At 37.9% G+C, this 21,545-nt stretch overlaps 1 protein-coding gene across 1 annotated transcript in view; it reads left to right on the top strand.

The window, feature by feature from the left end:
- SYT7 (synaptotagmin 7) overlaps positions 1-20,963 on the top strand; it is a 113,073-nt gene extending 92,110 nt beyond the window's left edge. The window contains exons 9-13 of the mRNA XM_015816466.1: positions 6,182-6,452; positions 9,171-9,340; positions 11,044-11,158; positions 12,504-12,703; positions 20,686-20,963. Of these exons, the coding sequence (XP_015671952.1) occupies positions 6,182-6,452; positions 9,171-9,340; positions 11,044-11,158; positions 12,504-12,703; positions 20,686-20,790 (861 nt within the window). The 3' untranslated portion in view covers positions 20,791-20,963. The remainder of the gene's footprint in view (positions 1-6,181; positions 6,453-9,170; positions 9,341-11,043; positions 11,159-12,503; positions 12,704-20,685) is intronic.
- Positions 20,964-21,545: the final 582 nt, after the last annotated feature.

Here is a 21,545-nt window from a genome sequence, read left to right as displayed (position 1 = left end):
AGATCTTAATTGTTTCCCTACTAATGACTGAGGGGGTTTTGTACATGTATTTCTATCCAGCTCAGGAGCCAATATTTCATTAAAAATCTCCTCCTGTTACCATTTAATCATAAATGCACCCATTGAAGTGTCAAAAACATTGATAAAATGTAACAGGAGAGTCTAACTTAGCTATATAAACATTAACCATAGCTATTACAGTCCCTGCTATTTTAGCACATATAATTAAATAAGGCCCATTTAGATCAGTAATATGTTGTAGATCAGCTGGAATTCCTGTTCAAACCAAAATAGCCACATCTTTAGCTATCATCGAAGTATCTGTGAAATAAACTTGTCCCACTCAATCCTTCATTAATAGAGATACTGTTCCATTAGATGAGTCTTTTATAGATAAGCAATACCTGTGCTTAAATTACTGTAAATATGATAAAATTACATTTTTTATCCTAGATTCCCATAGCCCATAATGTAAAATACTAACTTCATCCATTAATTTTATTTTTGGCCCACTTTATTAATATTTTCCCAAAACCAGATTATTTTATAACCTGTACCATATAACAAATCTCTAAAATGGACTTTTAAAAATATTTATCATATTTTCTAATATTGCTTACAGAATCATGGGAACTCAAATTACTATTCAAATAGCATTGTATTATATATCGAGAGAATCTTTACTTAAAAGACAAAATGTGATTATGTGTAAGAAAATAGAATTGCTAAAAAGTAACATTCTTATAAAAAAATGAAAAGAACCCTAAGAAGGAAGGAAGGAAGGAAGGAAGGAAGGAAGGAAGGAAGGAAGGAAGGAAAGAAAGAAAGAAAGAAAGAAAGAAAGAGAAAAAGAAAGAGAAAGAAAGAAAGAAAGAAAGAAAGAAAGAAAGAAAGAAAGAAAGAAAGAGAAATGCATGACTTCTTATTCTTCTTCTTATAAGACTTCTCTTATTACAAATAAATATACAGAACAGTTTGCAAACCAATCATTTAAACTCAGATGCTAAGTATGGAGATAAAGACTAAAGTTGGCAATATGCCCAGACTCATTATCAACAAATTAACAAGAGTAGGGGGGGGACTTTAAAAGTTCTCAAATGAGTGTTTCCTCCCCCCCCCATTGTTCCTTGGGCAAACTCACAATTCTCCCTTAGCAATTCTATAAAGTGAAACACAATAAGACTTATCCATCAGCCAATTTCAACTAGAAGGTAAAGGCCTCTGCATTCACAGTGTTATCAAATCTGTGAATCTGATATTGATTATTAATGCAGAATGGAGTGGGAAAGCTCATGAACTATTATAGTTGTGGTACTCTAGCAAGACTTTGAACTTTTACAAACAATCTTCAGTTTCTCTGAAAAGTCCTTGGTAAAATCAGGATAGATTGATATGTTACTTTGGCTAGAACCCCATGTCAATGGAGATTTTACTGATTCCTGGCAAAATATGTATAAAATCTCATCTCTTGTGGTAACCTGAAGGAACTGCATAAGAAAAGTATTTGAAGTACTGTAGCTTCAATCTTCTGTCTTGTTAAAGGAATGTTAAACACATGTTCAATCTTGACTAGAAAGGCCATTTCCAAAGAGAAGAGCTTTCTGAAAAAATGCTCCATATAATTCAGGTTTGATTGAGTTGGAGGATTTTCAATGCCGGTCTCACACAAATTTTTCCTGTGCAGTTGTGATTCTAAATAAGTAATTCATTTAGTCAATATATTAAGACTGGCTTGAGTTATGATACTGTGGGTTTATAATCAATCTTCATATCTAACCATTTTATTTCTTGCCTTCATTTTAAATCACTCATAAGCTCAGCCAGATCTTGCTGGATTGGCTTCAAGACTTGTACTTGAGCCTGGATCTCTTTTTAACGTCAGTAGAAGAATCTTCCTCATCCTCTACCATCTTTCCTGGCTCAGCAGATGGTGACGCAGTTGAAATTAGATCAGCTCTTGACCGCTGGGATTTAGCTGCCATGGCAATAGCTTGTTAAAAACAAAATAATATATGAAGACAAATTAGTTTATTTGCAGAGAACATTCTTATGATTATTTCTAAACTTTATACTACTATTCCACTGTTGATGCAAAATATAAATGTCTTTAGCAAAATAGCATGATACTTTATTCACTGGTTCGAACTGGAACTGATACCAATAGGTAAAAATTGGATTATTCATTCATTTGAATATAAATTCCATATCCGCACCAGATCAATTAAATATTTAGGTACGTATTGTCAACCCTCACAGATAAACTAGACAGTAAACAGGGCTAGATGAACTAATTATATTTAATTGTTAGGATACATTAACACAGTCTTGCAAGTCTGAAAGTACAAACTTCCTGCCACCATTTTTAACTGGGTGGTTCTTTCCTAAGTTTCTTTCTCTGACTTTTAAGCCATTAGCTGTTCCTGCTTCTCTTGTCTGATGGTTTCCTAGGCAGCATCTCTTCCCCTCTTTCCTCAAGGTCATCCATGTATTCCATTGAATGTATATACCAAAGGATATAAATCAGTTATCAACGTGCAAGATAAAACACAGAGAGAGGTTTCTTCAAATATCAATAAATGGGAGTCATTAAACCTTACTCTTTGGGGGAAAGGTGAATGCTCTCAGATTATCCCCAGATTAATTAATGTCCAAGTGTATAAGCATGCTTGTGCTGTTTGGACCAGGTATCCGTGATTTGAAATCAAACCCCTTTGCAAAATTGAATCAAATGATTTCTTGCATCATTCCTGTCCCCAAGTCCAAAACTGCCCATCATGGCTGTTTCTGCTTGGCTGACAACGTTTGGATTAAAATCATCCAGTATATAAACAATGACTTTTGGGGATACTTGTTCCTTTTTTTCAAAAGTGGCATAGAAATTTTGTATTTCAAGTTCCATTGCATCAGTTGTTGGTACCTAGGCTTGGACAATTGTGATTTTGAGGGGCTCGACATAATTTGAATGGTTATGATTTAACTGTTTGGATAAGTTCCTTGCTTGTGATAAATACCACTCCATTCATTGTCCTGGTATAACGTCCCAAGTAATAGATAGTGAATTCATCAAACTGGAAATAACCATTGTCTATTCATTGTAGCTCACTGATGCCAAGAAGGTTGATTTTCAACCTGGCTATCTCCTGTTTGATTATAGTATATCCAATTTATGCTGCCTCATTCCTTGGACATTCCATGTTGCTTTCTGGATTTGCTTTCTTGTTTTCACCAGGGGCTGCATCAGCAGCTGGGATTCCTTGCTAGATTTGGTTGAGGCATATCATTCACACCTCGACCACTTACTGTGGGCCCTTGCTCTTTCCCAATACTTGTTGGGTACCTTCTGGCCTAAGGATTTTACCATATCTGATTCATTTGAGAGTTTTTCCATAAATGTTTCTTGGCAAAGTTTTTTTTTGCAAATTAAGTTGCAGGTCTTTCTCAATCCTGCCCATTTATCCAAGCTTGGGACCAGCATGCAAGTGTACAGCTGTATAACATAAATGCCTTTATTTGGGGGGAAGGTGCAGTTAGAATCCAGTGACTTTTAAAAAGAGTATTTTATCTGCTCCCACTTAAGTATCTGTTTATGTATGTAGTGATAAATAACTCCAGGAAAAAAAAGAAGCATGGATTTCTTTTTTTTACATCTCTCCAAATTCCTTCCCTCTTCCTTGTTTTTTTTACCTTCAGTTCAATGTGGACTCTTGATAACTGCCTGGACATATCCCTGTAGTTTTCTTTAAAAGGTTTTTAGGAAATGCTTTGCCCTTGCCTGCTTCCTAAAGCTGAGAGAGGGTGACTAGCCTAAGGTCTCCCAGCTGGCTTCATGTCTAAGGCAGAACTAGCACTCAAGCTCTGCCAGTTTTTAGCCTGATGCCTAAACTATAACACCCAACTGTCTGTCTCCCTAATGCTTCCCTGAAATTAAAAGAAGAAGGGTGGAATGTTGCTAAACAATTTCTAGAGGTTTAAAGCCACCTTACCTCTTTCCTTGGCTTCCCTAGAAGGACAAGTGTGATGCTAAATTAGAATGTGTGTAATTAAATTAACACACAATTAATTTAAACACTATTATAAAAAGTGAGGATGAATGGAATATAGAAATCGGTACTGTATAAGGAAAATTATAGAATATTTTATGGGTGATATATAAGTTAGAATACTGAGTGAAAATTGACCACAGTGCTACAGCTGTTGCAGATTAGTCAAGGGGTGTATCCAGTACATTGTCTACTCTTATTTTGTGGAATCAATTTCAGCAGTGCGGTAGTTTTATTTGTAGTAATCCTTTACAAACTACCTTTACCCATACAATTTGAGTTATTCTGTCTTGGACAGAAAAGTTCTTCCACAAGACCAAAATGGGAATATTTCCTTAGTGCAGAAAATTACTTGAGGCCTGAATATAAAGGAAAAATTAAATACTAAAAATGTCTTAATTAACATTAGCGATAACACAGAAAACATATGAGCAGGGATAGGAAAGATGGGTTGAGTTGAACAGAATTACTAAAGAATTGAAACACGGGCCTTTCAAGAGCAGAGTCAGCAGCCTTGAAGGTAAGAAGAGATTTGAAAGTCTTAAGACTTGTAGTAGTATGAGTAAACAGAGCCAGCAACAATATTCTGGTTGACAGACACATATTGTTCATGTCCCTTTTCATATCTTCCTTTAATTCCCCCCCTTTTAAAAAAAATAAAGTTGTAGTTTAGGTGCTTGCAGCTGAGCATGTACATCTTATTTTTTTCTATTTTCACTTAAACAGAGGATACCATCTGCAAAAAAAATAGTACTTACTGCAAACTAACTGTTTTTAGAATCAGAGCAGCTGAAGCAAATGCTATTGTATCTCTGATACATGAATTTCAATCAATCAGTCAATCAGAATAGAGCTGGAGGGGACCTTGGAGATCTTCTAGTTCAACCCACTGCTCAAGCAAGAGATCCTATACCATTTCAGACAAGGGACTGTCCAGTCTCTTCTTAAAAATATCCAGTGATGAAGCACCCACAGCTTCTGAAGGCAAGCGTTTCCAATAGTTAATTGTCCTCACTGTTAAGAAGTTTCTTCTTAATTCCAGGCACATCTTCAGAACATTTCCTCTGATCAGGATTCATCAGTGGGTTTATATTTTTATTTACTGATATTTTAATTATAGAGAATGTAAAAACAGTTGCAAAACATGGAAATCTCAACAGGTAGGGAAAAGATAATCTTAGCTCGTTGAGTCATTGAAACTAATGCACAATGGACAGCTAAAACCTTTTAAGTCCAAGTTCTAAAATTATTTGTCTGCACCAGTGAATAATAAGCAGGAGAAACAGCACCACCATCTGTTTGTGTGTTATGAGAGATAGTTGTGCTACACAATTTATTTATTTATTATTTTTTTGACAATTCATGCACCATGGGAAATTGCAGACTGCAAATAAATAAAATAAAATCAAACTGAAAATACTGTAGGTAAATGGAGAGCCCTTCCTGTTCTTGATCCAACCTCTGGGGCTTATAGTGAAGTCATGAATGATACGGGAGGTGAAAAGTGAGTCACTTCACAAGGAGGCTGGAACAGTAGCTGCTGACAGTGGGACAAAGTCTTTTTGAGCTTTTCAACTTCACACCTTACTAATGAGTACCCAAGTTACACTGTTCTTAATAGAATATTTCCTATCCCCGAGGCTTACTCCCAGTTAGGTCTGTGATTAAATAGAGCTTATGTTAACAGTATCTCCTTTCTGTATTTATTTCCCAGTGCTCTTTCCTTTCAACACTGCTTATACTTGGACGGGGTTTTTTTTTTAGTGTTGTTTCTCACCTAAGGACATCAGACAGCTTGGAAATGTCTCAAACTCTCAGAATCAAAGAGCTGCAGGAATTTCTTCTCTTTTTCAGAGTCATTGACTGTGAGAGAGCTAGGATGAAGCTGACTGTAAAAGAAAATGTTCTTTTGGAGTAATAAAATATAAAGCATAACATTATCATTACCTTATTAAAGGTAATAAACCATGAGAAATATGTTCTTATCAATTGCTCATGTTTAATCTACAGTAGATCTCTATTAGCTAGCAGAGCAAATACCTCTGAGGGTTCTGGTGTTAAAACTTAATTGGATACAGAAGATAAACATCGCATACCAGACCCTCACAGCTATGTCTTTCTCCTGTTCTCTTGCACTATAGCTTTCCCCTGGATCTGAGGATGATGAGGGACATGACAGCTCCAGCCGAGAGAATCTGGGCCGCATCCAATTTAGTGTTGGCTATAATTTCCAGGAATCGACTCTCACTGTCAAAATACTGAAAGCTCAGGAGCTGCCAGCCAAGGATTTCAGTGGCACAAGTGACCCTTTTGTCAAAATTTATCTCCTGCCAGATAAAAAGCATAAACTGGAGACAAAGGTGAAAAGGAAGAACTTAAATCCACATTGGAATGAGACCTTTCTTTTTGAAGGTAGGTAAGAAGGTCTAAGATTCTGATTACTGAAGTCAAGGCTTTGCTAAATAAATCTGCCTCATAGTTAGGTTTTCAGCCTCTCAAGCAGGGTAGTGGTCTTCATTTCCCAAACTTAAAGACAAGCAACATAGTTGAAAGAAAACTGCTGACAGGCAGGAAACTTGTTTGTGAATAGAAAAAGACGGTGTGGTCAGAGGAGGACTGATTAACTGTGGCAATCCTTTTGTCCTAGAAGGAATGTTTCAAAGTTGAACATTTTAACATTTTGGGGAGGTGCCACTCTTCTCCAGATGGGACAGAAAGAAAGGGTGGACAGTGTTCATCACCCTCCTTGCCTTTTTTCACCAGGCTAGTGTAACTATTTGTGAAGAACACAAACATGTTTGAAGGCTTTAGAGTTCACACACCCAAGGTTTCTCCTAATGACCACACCACAATCCACCTCCTTTTATCTCTACTAATATTCTAGCATGGGAGAGTTAAAAACTCTCACTAAATGAATATGTTCACTGAAGAAAAGAAAAACATAAGCATTGCCATGGTGGATCAGACCACTGGCCCATCTTTTCCAGCAGTCCATTCTCAATGTGATCAACCAATCACCAAAGGAAGCCCACTAGTCTCCCAGCAGAAGGTCTTTAGAGACAGTCCTATTACCGTCAAAACTAACAGCCCTTGATCCCATAACTTCCCTGAATTGGTCCAACACTTTTTTGAAGACAACCACTGCTGGTAACCAGGATTCGCATCTCTTGGTAGTAAATTCCAAAATTGCATTTCTAGTCCCAATTTCCAACTTCATTTCTGGAACACATTGGGTGTGTTGTCTGCCATTTACAAAAATGTTATAACAGTTAGTGAAAGGAGGAGCTGTAGTGCTGCCAAACTCTCTTTTCTTTGTTGCTATTAAAAGCCTATGACTACCATTGATGGTGAAAAAATAGCATGCAAGCAATTTTTCAATCAGGTGCTCTTCCAAGTAGCATTATAACAATAGCTGAATGTTGTTCTAGTGGAGGGGGGAACTGGTACATTCTAAACAATGCCTATAAGTTGGCATCACGACAAAATACTGAAGATTTTTGGTGAGCAGATGACTGGGTGGAAGAGACGGTTTTAGAGCAACAAAAATTAGAGTTCACTGTAGCTCCCTTTGCCTTGCCTACTATGTACTTGGGTATATTTTCAAGGATTAGCAAGTAATTCAAATACTGTACAGCTTAAATAAATGCCGTCAATATTTTAAAATACAATCATCATGATAATGTGTATTTGACTAGCTGAATGGAGAAAAAAAAACTCTTGAGTAGTTGTTGTGAAAGAAGGCTTGTGAAACAATCAAGCTACCCTCCCCTTTTAAGAGCCCATGAACAGAATTGCATTAGCTGAAACCCAGAGGCCAGGAGACAAGATAAGGTAAGTCTTCACGCCTGTGAAAAAAACAGACTGTTCATAAACTGTTCAGAGTTCATTGAGGTAAAATAAAAGCCTGCTTTTTTATTACTTCAAGCACATGATTGTTGAACTGGACATTATCTCAGCTACCAAACAGGTGAAGCTGAGGGAGCATGAAGCTCCAGATCTGAGTTTAAAGTAATGCAAATACCAGTAGGGAGATTCTGTGTGAGATTATTCTCATTCTCCCAACACAATAGGGATACCATTTTTGTGCCCTATAGCTGTAAAGAATGCAGCATTGACGTGGTGGTTCATGACAACAGTTTTTTTACATCACAACAAAAAAGCATTGCTATTGACCACTCCTACTAAAGGCTGAAATAAAAAAAGCTTCTTTAATATTTTAAATATGGAAATGTGCATGTACTGAGGGCATAAGCATGCAATTGTTGTACATATAATAGCATCTGAGTATTACGGGAATCGAAGTCCAATGTACTGAAGGATGTCAAGTTGAGGAATACGGCCCTAAATCATTGATCTATCACATTCTCTCAAGTCATACCATGGTCCACCTATTTCATCTGGTCAATTTGTGTTACCTTATGTCTCCTTTACTTTATCCAATTGTCTTGCCTTCTGCCAAGTTAGATCGTGCCCTTATTCCATTACATTTAGTACCATTCTCCAGGGAAACATAGAAAGAACCAAATTCTTTACTAGTAATCTAAGGGCAAATTATGGATGAAGGCCAGGATTTGTCCTAGCTCTTAGAACAGCCAATCAGTTCCCTGAAGCATCAAGTTGAATTAATAAAACTTTATTATTACTCGTTAATCTAGAAGACGAAAGCCAATTTGGTGTGGTGGTTAAGATAGCCATCTAGAGATAGGCATTCTAGTCCTGCCTTAGGCACAAAGCCAGCTAGGTGACCTTGGGAAAGTCACTGTCTCTCAGCCCTAAGAAAAAGGCAAGGGTAAACCATTTCCAGAACTGTTGCCAAGAAAATTGCATACTCCAGAGACAAGACAGACTTGAAGGCACAGGACAAAAAAAAGTCTAGACGACTAAAAAGTTATCCAAAGCTACTAAAAAGTTATCCAGAGCTACAAGATTATCTGTAAGTATAGTTGCCGTTATCCTTATTTGGTTCGGTACATTACTATGGAAAAGACCACTACATACAAGGGAATGACTGTCTTCAGATGAAGCCGTTTTTACATTTCAAATTCTTGTTACTCTGCTTAACTATATTTCATCTCTTGTTTTCTTTATTTCTCTCTGTCTCTTTCTCATCTGCTTCTTTGCTTTCATCAGGTTTCCCATATGAGAAAGTGGTTCAGCGGGTGCTGTATCTACAGGTCTTGGATTATGATCGGTTTAGTCGTAATGATCCAATTGGAGAAGTTTCCATTCCTCTCAACAAATTGGACTTGACTCAGATGCAGACTTTCTGGAAAGATCTAAAGCCCTGCAGTGATGGGAGTGTAAGATACTAGTTTTGCTTTGCAACTTTGCACACTTTCCCCTAGCATGGCAAGAGGATATCAAGCTTCTGAAGTACTGTTCATGAGATCCTTCCTGCTTCTTTTTATAATGCCATATAAGGGCATAAAACCTTAATACCGGCAAGATGTCAGGTATGGTGGTAGATACCATGTAAGGCTGATACAGTGAGTGAGAGAAGCCACTAACCCTAACACCCACCTGTAATGCTTCTAAATATACTGATTATTTGTCAGCAGCACAAAACACAGTATATGAAGTTTGCTTGTTATATTCACTGAAATATTATTATTATTATTATTTAGTCTATGATGAGAATATGACAAAACGGAAGTAAACATATATACACGGTCCACATAATTATAAGTAAAATTTCTACAGCGGGGTACGACAGTGGCTTCATAACTGGATGTCCAATTCAGCTATCCAGGTAATCGCCTCTGGAGTTGGTTCACGCAGATCTAGGGAACCAGAGAATGCACGTCATGGGCAATCTGTTACAATATGTTTAATAGCTTGCATATCGGCATCACAATCGTAACAAGGGGAATCTTTCTTACTGAATGGTATTGCTACAATCAAGCAACTATATGTGATAGAGAAGGCATTCCTTTACTATAAAAAAAAGACTATAACAAATGTTCTTAAAAAGCAGTCCTTTTTTCCAACTTACTCAATCCAAAAGCAAAATTATTAGTCTTGCCTCCTTTTTGAATTCCCATGCTTATTTATACTAACCTGTTGTAATCCAAACTGGCACTCCAGAACACGGCTACCAGCCATAAGTATTGTTGTCCTTGATTAACATGAATACAAATAATTATTTCAGCCAATATTTTTACCAGTTAGCACAAAGGTACAAAAATAGCAGCTCAAAAGCTGCAAACATCTTACCAACATCTTTTTGTGCCCCTGTAGATTCTTTTATAAGTGCCTTTGGTCCAATTTCTGCACTGCAGAAGAGCTAAAGGGAGAAAAGAGTGCCTTAAGACTAGCAGATAGAGATAATCACCAATATATAGATAGTCACTTAACAACCATTTGAAGTTACGTCAGACCTCCCCAGGGGTATTTACAATCCAGTTCTGAAATTCCAGTGTCCCCCACCCCCCATTCTGTGCACTCAGCAACTGGACCACATTTACGACCACTTGCAATCTCCCGTAGTCATGTGACTACATTTTTGCCAAAAACTGGTATTTACTTCCAGATTTCCACAAAACCAATCAAATGGTTTTGCTTAACGATCACAGCATTCGCTTAACGATCCCAGTATTTGCTTAGTGGTTGCAAAATCACCACCAAAAGGTTAGTAAAATCGGGTTGGCCATGTGGGTAACCTGCTTTATGACTGTCACAATTTACAGTTATGGGCAGACTCCATTATGGTCATAAGTCAAGGACTACCTGTACTCAGAACACTTGTTTCAACCCTTCAACCCTTGTTTTGTTTCCTGTAGGAGTGCAATTTTCATTAGGCCACACAGCATGCTGTGGCTGTTGATCTGATGAAAGTTATGTACTCCCTAATTTAAGATGGGGGCTGTCTTCTGTATAGAATGAACAGACCAAATCCAGAGGCATGTTCAGAAGACTTCAGTTCCAAGCATAGTGAACCTTTAGGAGGGGCATCAGTGATGTCAAACATTAGACAAAATTTTCTCATCTCTGTTCATTTTTCCAGGGAAGCCGAGGAGAACTACTTCTGTCCCTTTGCTACAATCCTTCTGCTAACTCCATTACTGTGAATATTATCAAAGCTCGGAATCTTAAAGCCATGGATATTGGGGGAACATCAGGTATTGAATTCCAGAACAGTAGCAAATAATCTCAAGTCAAAAGTCACTTACAAATTAACCTTTTCCTTAGAACAAAGGTCCCCAACCCCTAGTCCGTGGACCGGTACCGGGCCGTGGCATGCCAGCAATGGGTCCGCACAAACAAGCAAAGCCCCATCTGGGAGATGCAGGCAGCATACAAAATCATGCCCTCTCCGGTCCGTGGAAAAGCCTCTCTCCACGTAACCAGTCCCTGGTGCCCAACAGGTTGGGGACTCTGCCTTAGAAGCTTGGGCACTTATGTTTGTGGTAAATCTGGTAGAAATCTGTGAAATATCAGAATGTGTTTGATGATCAGACCTTTTTCCTCCAGCTGGGATGCAAGAACCGGGTGTTATTTATGTTTTACATCACTGACTGACAGAAATGATGCAGCCTTACCTTATCCAGGATTCTGTGTGTAACGGGAGAAATACTAACCATTACCAAGGCGGTATTCCATTTACACGGTCAAAAGTCTTTCTAAAACAACAGGTGCCATATAGCGGAAGAGTCCTTTAAAGGGCTGAAAAGACAAGCCAAATTTGTGTCTCTATGTGCCTGTGTGTGTCCTCTATATTTGGAACAATAGCATAACTCATTGTGCATCATTTTAGGATGCATTGTAAATGGGAAATGCCAAAATTAACTAATTATTTTAAAAAAAACAGGCTGGAAAAATGTCAATGTATATCAGAGATAGGTAATCATTTGGGTTTTAAGAGTTCAGTGTGACATTGAGTGGTGGATTGATGGCTGCACATTCCCATGCATAAACAAAGTTGATCAAGTGGGGAAAATGGACAAGGCTGTCTTTGGCTTTCCAGTCTACAGAAGAATGGCTAAAAGTCACATGTATAAATAACTTCCTGGAAATGAAATATAGCATCTGGTGCTACGCAGTATCTCAGATTTGATTTTTTTTTAAATGGTACAAAATATTCAGAAACTTGAACATAGCATTTTTTTTTTTTGCAAGTCTTTAAAGAAGCTGTGTCTTTTCTGGGATTTTATGGGCACCCTTGGCAATGGCAGGGCTGCTTTAAAGAACTACATACATACTATATTCATGCCCCACAGGCTCCCAATGGAACGAACGCCCATTCATTTTCCTATGTAGAACTTAAACTTGCAATTGGATCTTTTTATATAAATAAAACTGAACCTTCTACTTTCAAATTTCATTCAAGTGCATCACACTGTAAGGAAAAAATGATTATTAGCAGCTTTAGTAAGAGTGATGCCTAAGTACTGGCATGTTCCCTCTATAACTTACACTGTTTCCTCAGTTAAATCCTAGCAATCATGTCCATTTTTCTTGCATCAGATCCTTATGTGAAGGTGTGGCTGATGTACAAAGATAAGCGGGTGGAAAAGAAGAAGACAGTGGTAATGAAGCGATGCCTGAACCCAGTCTTCAATGAATCCTTCATATTTGACATCCCCACAGAGAAGCTGAGGGAAACCACCATAATCATTACGGTCATGGATAAGGACAAGCTGAGCCGGAATGATGTCATTGGAAAGGTAGGTTATCCCCTTGCTTGCTTATCAGAATTTAGGATTTACATTCCTCCTCAAATACTCATGATTTCCTGTCAGAAATACTATTAATGCTTTAGTTCCTTGCAGCTTTACATCAGCTGAGCCCCTCCTCATGTATTTGAACAAAAATATTTTATTAGAACCCCTTGTATGATAGATGTAAGCCAAAATAATTTCAAATCACTAGTCCAGGAAAGAACAACTTTGCAAAAAGAAAATTTCCTCTACCTTTAGTCCCACAGCTAAATGTCAATAGTAAGAGGTAACAAGAAGAGATGAGACAATCTATAGGTAACACAGGATGAAAACTAAAGCATAATGATAATGGAAGATACAATTTCTGCACAGGGTTTAGGATTAAAGGATTATGCCAAAGGCAGAAAGGGATGAATTATAATTGAAAGTTGGTGGCTGTACTTTAACAGTATGATATCTGGGGGTGCTCCAGGTGGAAAGAACAGAGTTTTGACTCCCAAAGGCTTCCAGCTCCCATTTTGACCCTCACTTTCCCTCCAAAACATTCAGTTGTAGTTTAATATTCAGAGCAATCCTAACTCCCTTGAGCAGCCATTTCAGAAAAGAACAGATGGGGTAGATTGGTCCATTAGTTTTAGAGCTATTTTGCCTACCACTTTAGTCCTGAGTATATTTCTACTGTTCCTAGCAATAGAAACCAGCAGAAGACCCTGGAATAATTCATGGGTTGGTCAGGAACAATACACGGCAGATTTGGATCCAATCATTTGTCCTCTTAGAAAATCTTGAATCTTTCACAACACGAGTCTGGAGAGTAGGTAACTAAATTCTCTCTCCATTACAAACAATTGAAGTGGGATGTGATAAAAAGAAAGCAAATTTACTCTACTATATCCAGACATAGCTTCTGCCCTTGCTGGCACATGTAGTGCTTACAGCTTGTCCTACTTTAAATTCTATGTCTCAAATGTCTACAAGAATAGCACAGTAGGAGATTTGTACTAAATATATCTTGATTTGTCTCAAAATATTCTTGCAGTCCTCATCCTTCTGGAGTAGAGAATATTTACTTAGGATAAACTTGAATCTGAGTCTCCAATCTGAGTCTCTAGCAAAAAATCTTAAATTAACCATTAACTAGATATAGATCTTTGGGCACTCTATGTGCAAACAATGTGTGTGCTGCCAACAAGTTCAGTTTTTAATTGTTAGAGATATCACAGCTGGGTATTGAGATAATATGAAGAGCAAATCGGAACCAACATGTTAGCACAGTTCCTTGGCATGTCCAGCAATTTCTGCTACAACAGTTCAGCATTCTGATTTGAATCTGTGCACAGTGATTCTACTAACTAGTGTTATATTGTGACTTCTGCTTTAAAGCAATTTGTGGAAAATATTAGTCAAATGGATCCATCCAAAGCTTATAATTTGTAGTATAGGATAGAAGTATATGCTTGGCAAAGTAATAACAAAATTATATGTCATGCTTCCTTACCCAATGCCATTTTGTACTGTTTTTTTTTCAACAAGGTCAATTATCCTTCAACATTTTGCAATTCAATGATATAGTGTATAACTATTTAGCTTAATGAACTTCAGGAAATATTAAATGGAACATTTTAATAGCTGAAGAGCTGACTTCTTGTTTTAAAATGCAAGCTTATATACAGCACTTTAAATTAATTAGCTTTAAATCTGATTTAAATGCATTAAATATATACAATTCTGTTCTCATTAGTGAATAATAATAAATTGACATCCTAATCTTGATGTTTGATTTGTGCCACAGAGAGAAAACTGTTCCATAATATGACATGATATTAAAACAAGTGGCATGTGTATCAAATTAAAATCAACATAACATGAACTCAACGTCAGTAAAATGACAATTTAAGCATAACAAAATTGTACAGGTAATGCAAGCTTGATCTGGTCCTTGAGAAATTAGTGATTAGCTTTGCTCAAGACCCGTAAAGTCTCTGTAGAGTATCCAATTTCCTGAGGAAGGAAAGCAGACACAGGATACAGATTCTTGACTTTCATGGGTTGCTTCTGTTTGGAATTGCAGTAAGTAGAAAACCAGCTAACTGTCAGACCAGACCAGGAAATCAACTCCACAAGAAGGCTTGTGTGTCAGGCTTGGAAAATAATGACCGTGCTCTGTGCTAATTTTCTGCAGGGCAATGCTTTAAGCATTGTTAAGATTCTTAACAATCTTCCCAAATACTTGCAAAGGTATTGGATGGAAATGTAGGAAAAGAAGGGATTTCATTCAGGTTCTGATTAGTCAGGGAGAGATTCTGAGCAAAGTTAAAGCTAAGTTTCAGTTATGAAACCCACGGTCACTAAATAGAATAAAACGTCAAGATCAACTAAAAGCAAAACTTACGCAATTCGAGTATTAGAATAGCTCATCTGCCTCAGCCTCTGCTGAAACTATGTGATAATAATGAGTGACTGAATAATTACTATTGTCAACCTCCAGTCAAGTTATGAAATCACATGGCTTTGAGAGAGAGTCAGAAAGCTACATTAGTGATTCTGGAAGACAGATCTTGGCTGTCATTGTGGGGGAGAAGATGACACACACATCCTCCATGCAGCAGTATAGAAACCCAGTTGATAAAAATAACTAAATCTACCACAGGGATTAACACTTCTTAGCTTTACCATGTAAACTAATTCTGACACCTCCAACACATTTGCGCAGCAGAAGAGAAATAAAGGCTGGGGGGTAGCTGGTGTGGGTGAAAAATTCCAGCCAACAGGGCAACACGTTAACTTCATACTGAAGATGTGAAACCCAGGGCTGTTACCTGGGAGTAAGAACTGGAGTTATATCTCTGAGTTCTGTTTTGTCTGCAGCAGTGATGCCAAAATGATAACATGTACGTGGTTATGTCACAATGCCTGTGTTATCATTACATATTTATAGCCTGACTTTTAATACAAATACATATGTTGTAGCATTTGTCTGATGAGTTTGTCTCACATATTTAGTTCTTGCTACCACCCATCCAGAATTCATATTTCTTAACTTAGTGTCCCCTCCCCCTCATATGCCCATCATTTACAACCAAAATGGTCATGATACTATGGGAGACGGCGTTACAGTCCAACACATTGGGAAACCACCAGTTTAGGAAATACTGGTCTGTAGAAACTCACGTTCTTCAATGGGCCCATAGTGATTAATAATAGAAATAGAATCATAGGGATGGAAAGGACCTTGAAGGTTTTCTAGACCAATTCCCTGTCCAAGACAAGAGTCCTTTTTCCATTCCAAATAAATGGTTGTCCAGTCTTTTCTTAAGAACCTCCAGCAATGGAGCACCCACAACTATGGGGGGCAAGCTGTTTCATTTACTAATTGTTTTCACTGTTAAGAAATTTCTCCTTAATTCCAGGTTGGGTGTTCCTCTGACAAGGTTCCACCCATTGCTTCTTATCCTGTCCTCAGGTGCTTTGGAGAATAAATCAACACCCTCTTCCCCATGACAGTTGTTCAAGTACTAGAAGATGGCTATATGTCACTCCTTCTCTTCATTAGCCTAAATGTTCCCTTAGGCGTTCCTCATACAGTATAGCCTCCAAACACCTTATCATCTTTGTTGCTTTTCTCTGCACTCTTTCTATGGCTTCATCATCTTTTTTGTATCATGGTAACCAGAACTGTATGCAGTATTCCAAGTGTGATCTTACTAGTATGGTATAGAACAGTACTATCACTTCTTGTGATTGCGATGCTATCCTTCTGTTGATGCAGCCTAGAACTGCATTGGATTTTTGGCAACTGCAGCACACTGCTAGCTCATGCTTAAGCGGTGATCCACTAGAACACCTAGATCCCTCTTATAGTTACTACTATCGAGCCAGGTACTGCCTATTCTGTAACTGTGCTTGGGTTTTCCTGCCTAAGTGCAGGACTTTACTTTCTTAACACTGAACTGCATTTATTGGATAGGATCCAATGCTCAAGTCTGTCAAGATTCTTCTGAATCACGAGTCCAAAGTGTTCACAATTCCACACACACATACACCCCAGCTCGGTGTTATCTGTACATTTGATGAGTGCCTCTTCAATCCCTTCATCTAGGTCATTTATGAAGATGTTGGAGAGCACTGAGCCCAAGGCAGAACCTTGAGGTACCCCACTGGATACTTCCCTCTGTGTAGTTGCAGTTCCACTGAGGACCACACATTGACATTCATAGATTTATATTTCATATCATTCATATATGCCTATGTATTCATTGGATGTATTCAATAATATATTCAGATAACATGGAGTTCTCTAAAATGTATTACTAAGGTTAGAATTTTATTAGGAAATGTGCTTCTTTAAATGTCAGACCCGCTGGCTATCAAACTTATTTGATCTATCAGAAGGGATGTTCAGTTTTCTATGGCCAAGCCTATATTTCTTTGTATTCAAGTCTATCACATGCCCAAGTAACTCTTGACTAGCTACTTCTTTGTATGTTGAATGTCTTCATTTTTCAACTGTGTAGACTAATCTTCTCAAGATACTACCTGCAGATGTTTCATGAAGGAAAGAATACATCTTTGTGTCTTTTTCTTGAAGGCTGAAAAGTTGCTTCGCATGACTACCATATTTTGTTGGGAAATTCACGTTCAGACATTCTTTTCCTTTCCTATCAGATGAAATCACACAATTCTGAACAGTCAACCTACAACTGGAAATATAATCAGCTGTGACTCAACTGCACCTAATCAGTACACGTTTTGTGTTTATCTTGTCTTCTATAAATTTAGTTTTCCTTTCCCAGAAAAGTGCAGAAAACCAAGAATGTAATAGCCAAGAAATTTCCTATACATTTCATGAAATGATAGAAACTAAGTAGGAAACAATATGGCTTAGTCCATTATGATGATTAGTAATACGGTCAGCCAGATGTTTAAACTAGATTTGGCATTATTGTTTATTGCACAATTGGCCAGATGTTCAGACTGGATTTGGCATTTTGTCCACCTATCGAATCCTTCCCAAGGACCTGGGATAGGCAGATATGGATGTTTGATGGTGTTACAAATATCATTGCAGAATGTAAGCTGTTCTGAATAAAGCTGCCTTTTGAATTGACTGATGGTGAATTTGTTAATGCTGATAGTATCCAAGTAGTGCTCTAATTGTTTTGGGATTACACTCAAGCATCTCTTACTATTGGTATTACCATAGTTGTTCTATTTCTATTTACAGCTTTTTGTATTTTGTTGTCTTCTCCAGTTCTTTCTCTTCTATTTTGCTCTCTCCAGGGTCTGCCACATCCATTATCTACTTTTTTGTCTTTCTTATTAACAATTGTTAAGTTTGAGGTGTTATGTGGCAGGTGCCTGTCTGTTTGAATTTTAAAGTCCCAGAGCATTTTAGCTTCTTCATTCTTTATTATTTTCTCTATTTTATGGACCCACCGGTTCTTGTTTGCATGCAAATGGTATTTCTTGCAACTCTTCCAATGCATCATTGTTGCTACTTTGTCATGCCGTTGCTTGTAGTCAGTCTGAGTGATCTTCTTGCATCAGCTAATTAGGTGGTCCACTGTTCTTCAGCTTCTTTACAGAGATGGCACTGCACTCTGTTGCTATTTTCTCAATTTTGGCTTCGTATGCATTTGTTCTTAAGGCTTGATCATCATTATCATCATCATCATCATCATCATCATCATCATCATTATTATTATTGACATTTATATAGCCCCCCCAACTCACACATAGGTGACTCCAGGTGGCTTAAAAAAATTAAAAACCTTACCATATAATAAAACCCATTTAAAAAAAACATCCCTTGCTCCCCCCCCATGGCAGCAACAATATAATTAAATCAGTCACTTGATTGGCTGCATCTGTAAAAACATGTTTTTAGGGCCTTTTGGAAAAGCGGCAGGTCAGGGGCCAACCATACCTCAGGGGAACAATTTTCCACAAAGAAGAGACCACCACCAAGAAGGGCCTTTTTCATGGTTCCACCAGGTGGCAATTCCCGCTAGGTGAAGAATTCCAGATAATGCATATCACCAACAAAATGCTCTTCCCTGACTTCTAGGAAAGCACAGTGCAGAAAATTTTGGAATTTAAATGTAAAATAGAACTCCATTTTATCTCAGTAGGTATAATCCCAGAAAAAATAAATACAGTAAATAAATAAGAAACATCAAATTTAATAAGATTCATGCTGACAGCAGCAGAAATAAATTTAGTCTAATGCTGGAAGAAAGATACAATTCTGACAATATCTGATTGGGAACTTAACTTGAGAACCTGCAACAATGGCAAAATTAATAGTATATATTCACATCAGAAGCTTAACCAATTTTAAGTAAGAATGGCAGGCACAAACACATAGTCTGGCTTTTAAAGTGTCCAAATGCTTATAAATATTGTAAATTAGCAAAAGCACAAGAGAGGGAAGTTAGAAGCCAGATGGTCTACTTTTTCTCTTCCTCTTTTCCTTTGTATTTTGATTGCCATCAAATTTGCTTTGTTCATTTCCCCTCATTTTTCCCCCTTCAACATGCACAGATAATATTAAGCAACAATACAATAGAGATCTTAATGCTAAGTAATCAACTCAAGACAGAAATTTATTGTACTGTACAACAAATACTGTGATGCAATCTGGAGCAGCTTTTTAATGGTTGTATTCAGTTTCGGATGAAAAAGCCAAATAATCTTATGTTCATTAACACTGACATTTTATATCATAATATTGATATAATACTTCTCTCTTTTTTTAAAAAAAGTAATGGTTTAAGTTAACTAAACTTATTGAAATAATATAATTATCATTCAAATTTTACAACTATAATAGAGATTTTACCCAATTTAAAAAAAAAGAAAAAGAAAGAAGTTATTCCTGTTACTATGTTTTGAAATGTAGGTGCATATGAAAACAGCCATTTTGGTCATATATGAAAAAACCATTTGTATTGGATTCTCTGGGAATGCTTTCAGCATATTTCTGTTATATACATCCAGATGAACTAATGCTTTAGGTAACAATGCATCATAAAATATAGATAACCAGACTAAATAATCCCCTGATCATATCTTAAACCAGATTTACATAGCCCAGGTGCAATCCTGTGCATCACAATAAATGGTGCCTCTGACTACGTTTAGTTTATTATGTAAAACAACCAAACAAAAGATCTTCAAGCAGTTGAAATATAATCATTGCTTAAAAAGGCAAATCACAATTTTACAAAAAACAAAGAAACCACACAAACCAACAAAGAAACCTTACCCTTTAAATTGCTTGTGTGAAATAACAAACTGATTAAGGGTAAAGAAAAAGCGGAATCTGGGCTTTCTTTGCCTACTTCTCTTATTCTTTATCTTCTTTTATGCTGATTTGTGAGAAACAAGCCTCAGTATCCCATCTTGCACATTTGAGAGCATGAAATATCCATCAGTTAGTCTGGGGACCTCTCAGACAGTGCCCTGTTGCGGGAAAATTAACTCCATCTCTCCAGAGCTCCATTCTTCTGTGTTCCACTTCTCCATACCATAGGACAGCACCCTCCTACTCCAAGAGGAATTCTTACTATAGATAAGCCTTGGCCATGCTGATATTTACATTTCCACATTATACACAAGTTCCATTCCAACGCATGATTCTATTTTAATCATGTAGCTGGGTAAAGGCATATGCAGCTGACCTTGGAGAAAATGTGAAAGAACCATTTGGGCAAACCAGGCTGAGGAATTCTGGGAGTTGAAGTCCACAAGTCATAAAAGGGCCAAGTCTGAAGACCCCTCCAATAGACTTAGCCACTTCTGTCTCATCTACTCTGGGCTAAAAATTTCATAGCAGGCAGTTATGCAAGCACTAAGGTATGTGCTAAAGTTGACCTGTTTGGGAGGAAGAGGTGCACAGAGCGGTAACTCAGTGAGGAGATGGGGATAAGAATGAACAGTGTGGCTTTTGACCAGTCCTGTCTAATTTGTTTCCCTGCCCCCATTAGATCTACCTGTCGTGGAAGAGTGGACCAGGCGAAGTGAAGCACTGGAAGGATATGATTTCACACCCTCGCCAGGCGGTGGCACAGTGGCATCAGCTGAAGGCTTGAGAGGCAGAAGCCAAGGTCTCGCTCTGGGGTTGGGTGCACCAAGTCAGCATTTATTGGCTACACTCTCATGACATGACTTTATGCACAGCGGCTGCACTGAGGTGTCCTCGTGAGAGAAAAGCTTGGGGATGGACGAACAGAGGCTAAGAGAGTAAACCTGAAATATGTACTAAAAAAAAAAAAAACTCTGGGTGTGGGAAAGTGACGTCAGTGCCCCTTATGCTGGTTCAGCGGCACGTACTACTATGAGGAGCATTGTGACCACCCGACCTCCTGCTTTAGCCCGTCCTTCAGATTTCGTGCTTAGCAAGAACAAGCAAGAGGAAGAGCGAGAATAGAGGAGAGCCACTCTCCAGGGGCTTCAGCCCAGAGAAGTGAAAGGGGCCTCTTCAGCCCTGGTTTGATTGAGTATGCGGTGTGGCACGGACCTTGAAGTAATGGGAGGAAAGGAATCTGTGATCGCCATACAAGACTGCCTATGCGTTCTTCCAGCCAAAGGCCCATTAGGATGGTAGCCTGCCCTGCCATGAGAAAGCTAGCCCTCATCTGTGGGTGCACAGACTTGAGAGGGGGAATGGCAAGATCACTTGCTCTGTTTCAGTGAGGTGGCTTCATTATAATTCAATACAACTTGTAAGAGTAATAATATAAATAATAAGGATGGCTAGACCTTTATCTTAGCCAGGCCTCTCAGCAGAGAGGAGCCATGATGCTCCCATAGCCCTCTGGGTGCATTTTGTCTGTGTGTGTGTGTG

This window comes from Protobothrops mucrosquamatus, unplaced genomic scaffold (assembly GCF_001527695.2).
Source record: "Protobothrops mucrosquamatus isolate PMUCROS unplaced genomic scaffold, P.Mucros_1.0 scaffold_115, whole genome shotgun sequence".
NCBI lineage: Eukaryota > Metazoa > Chordata > Lepidosauria > Squamata > Viperidae > Protobothrops > Protobothrops mucrosquamatus.
The sequence above is the reverse complement of the archived record's forward strand: the minus strand, read 5'-3'. Positions and strand labels throughout refer to the sequence as shown.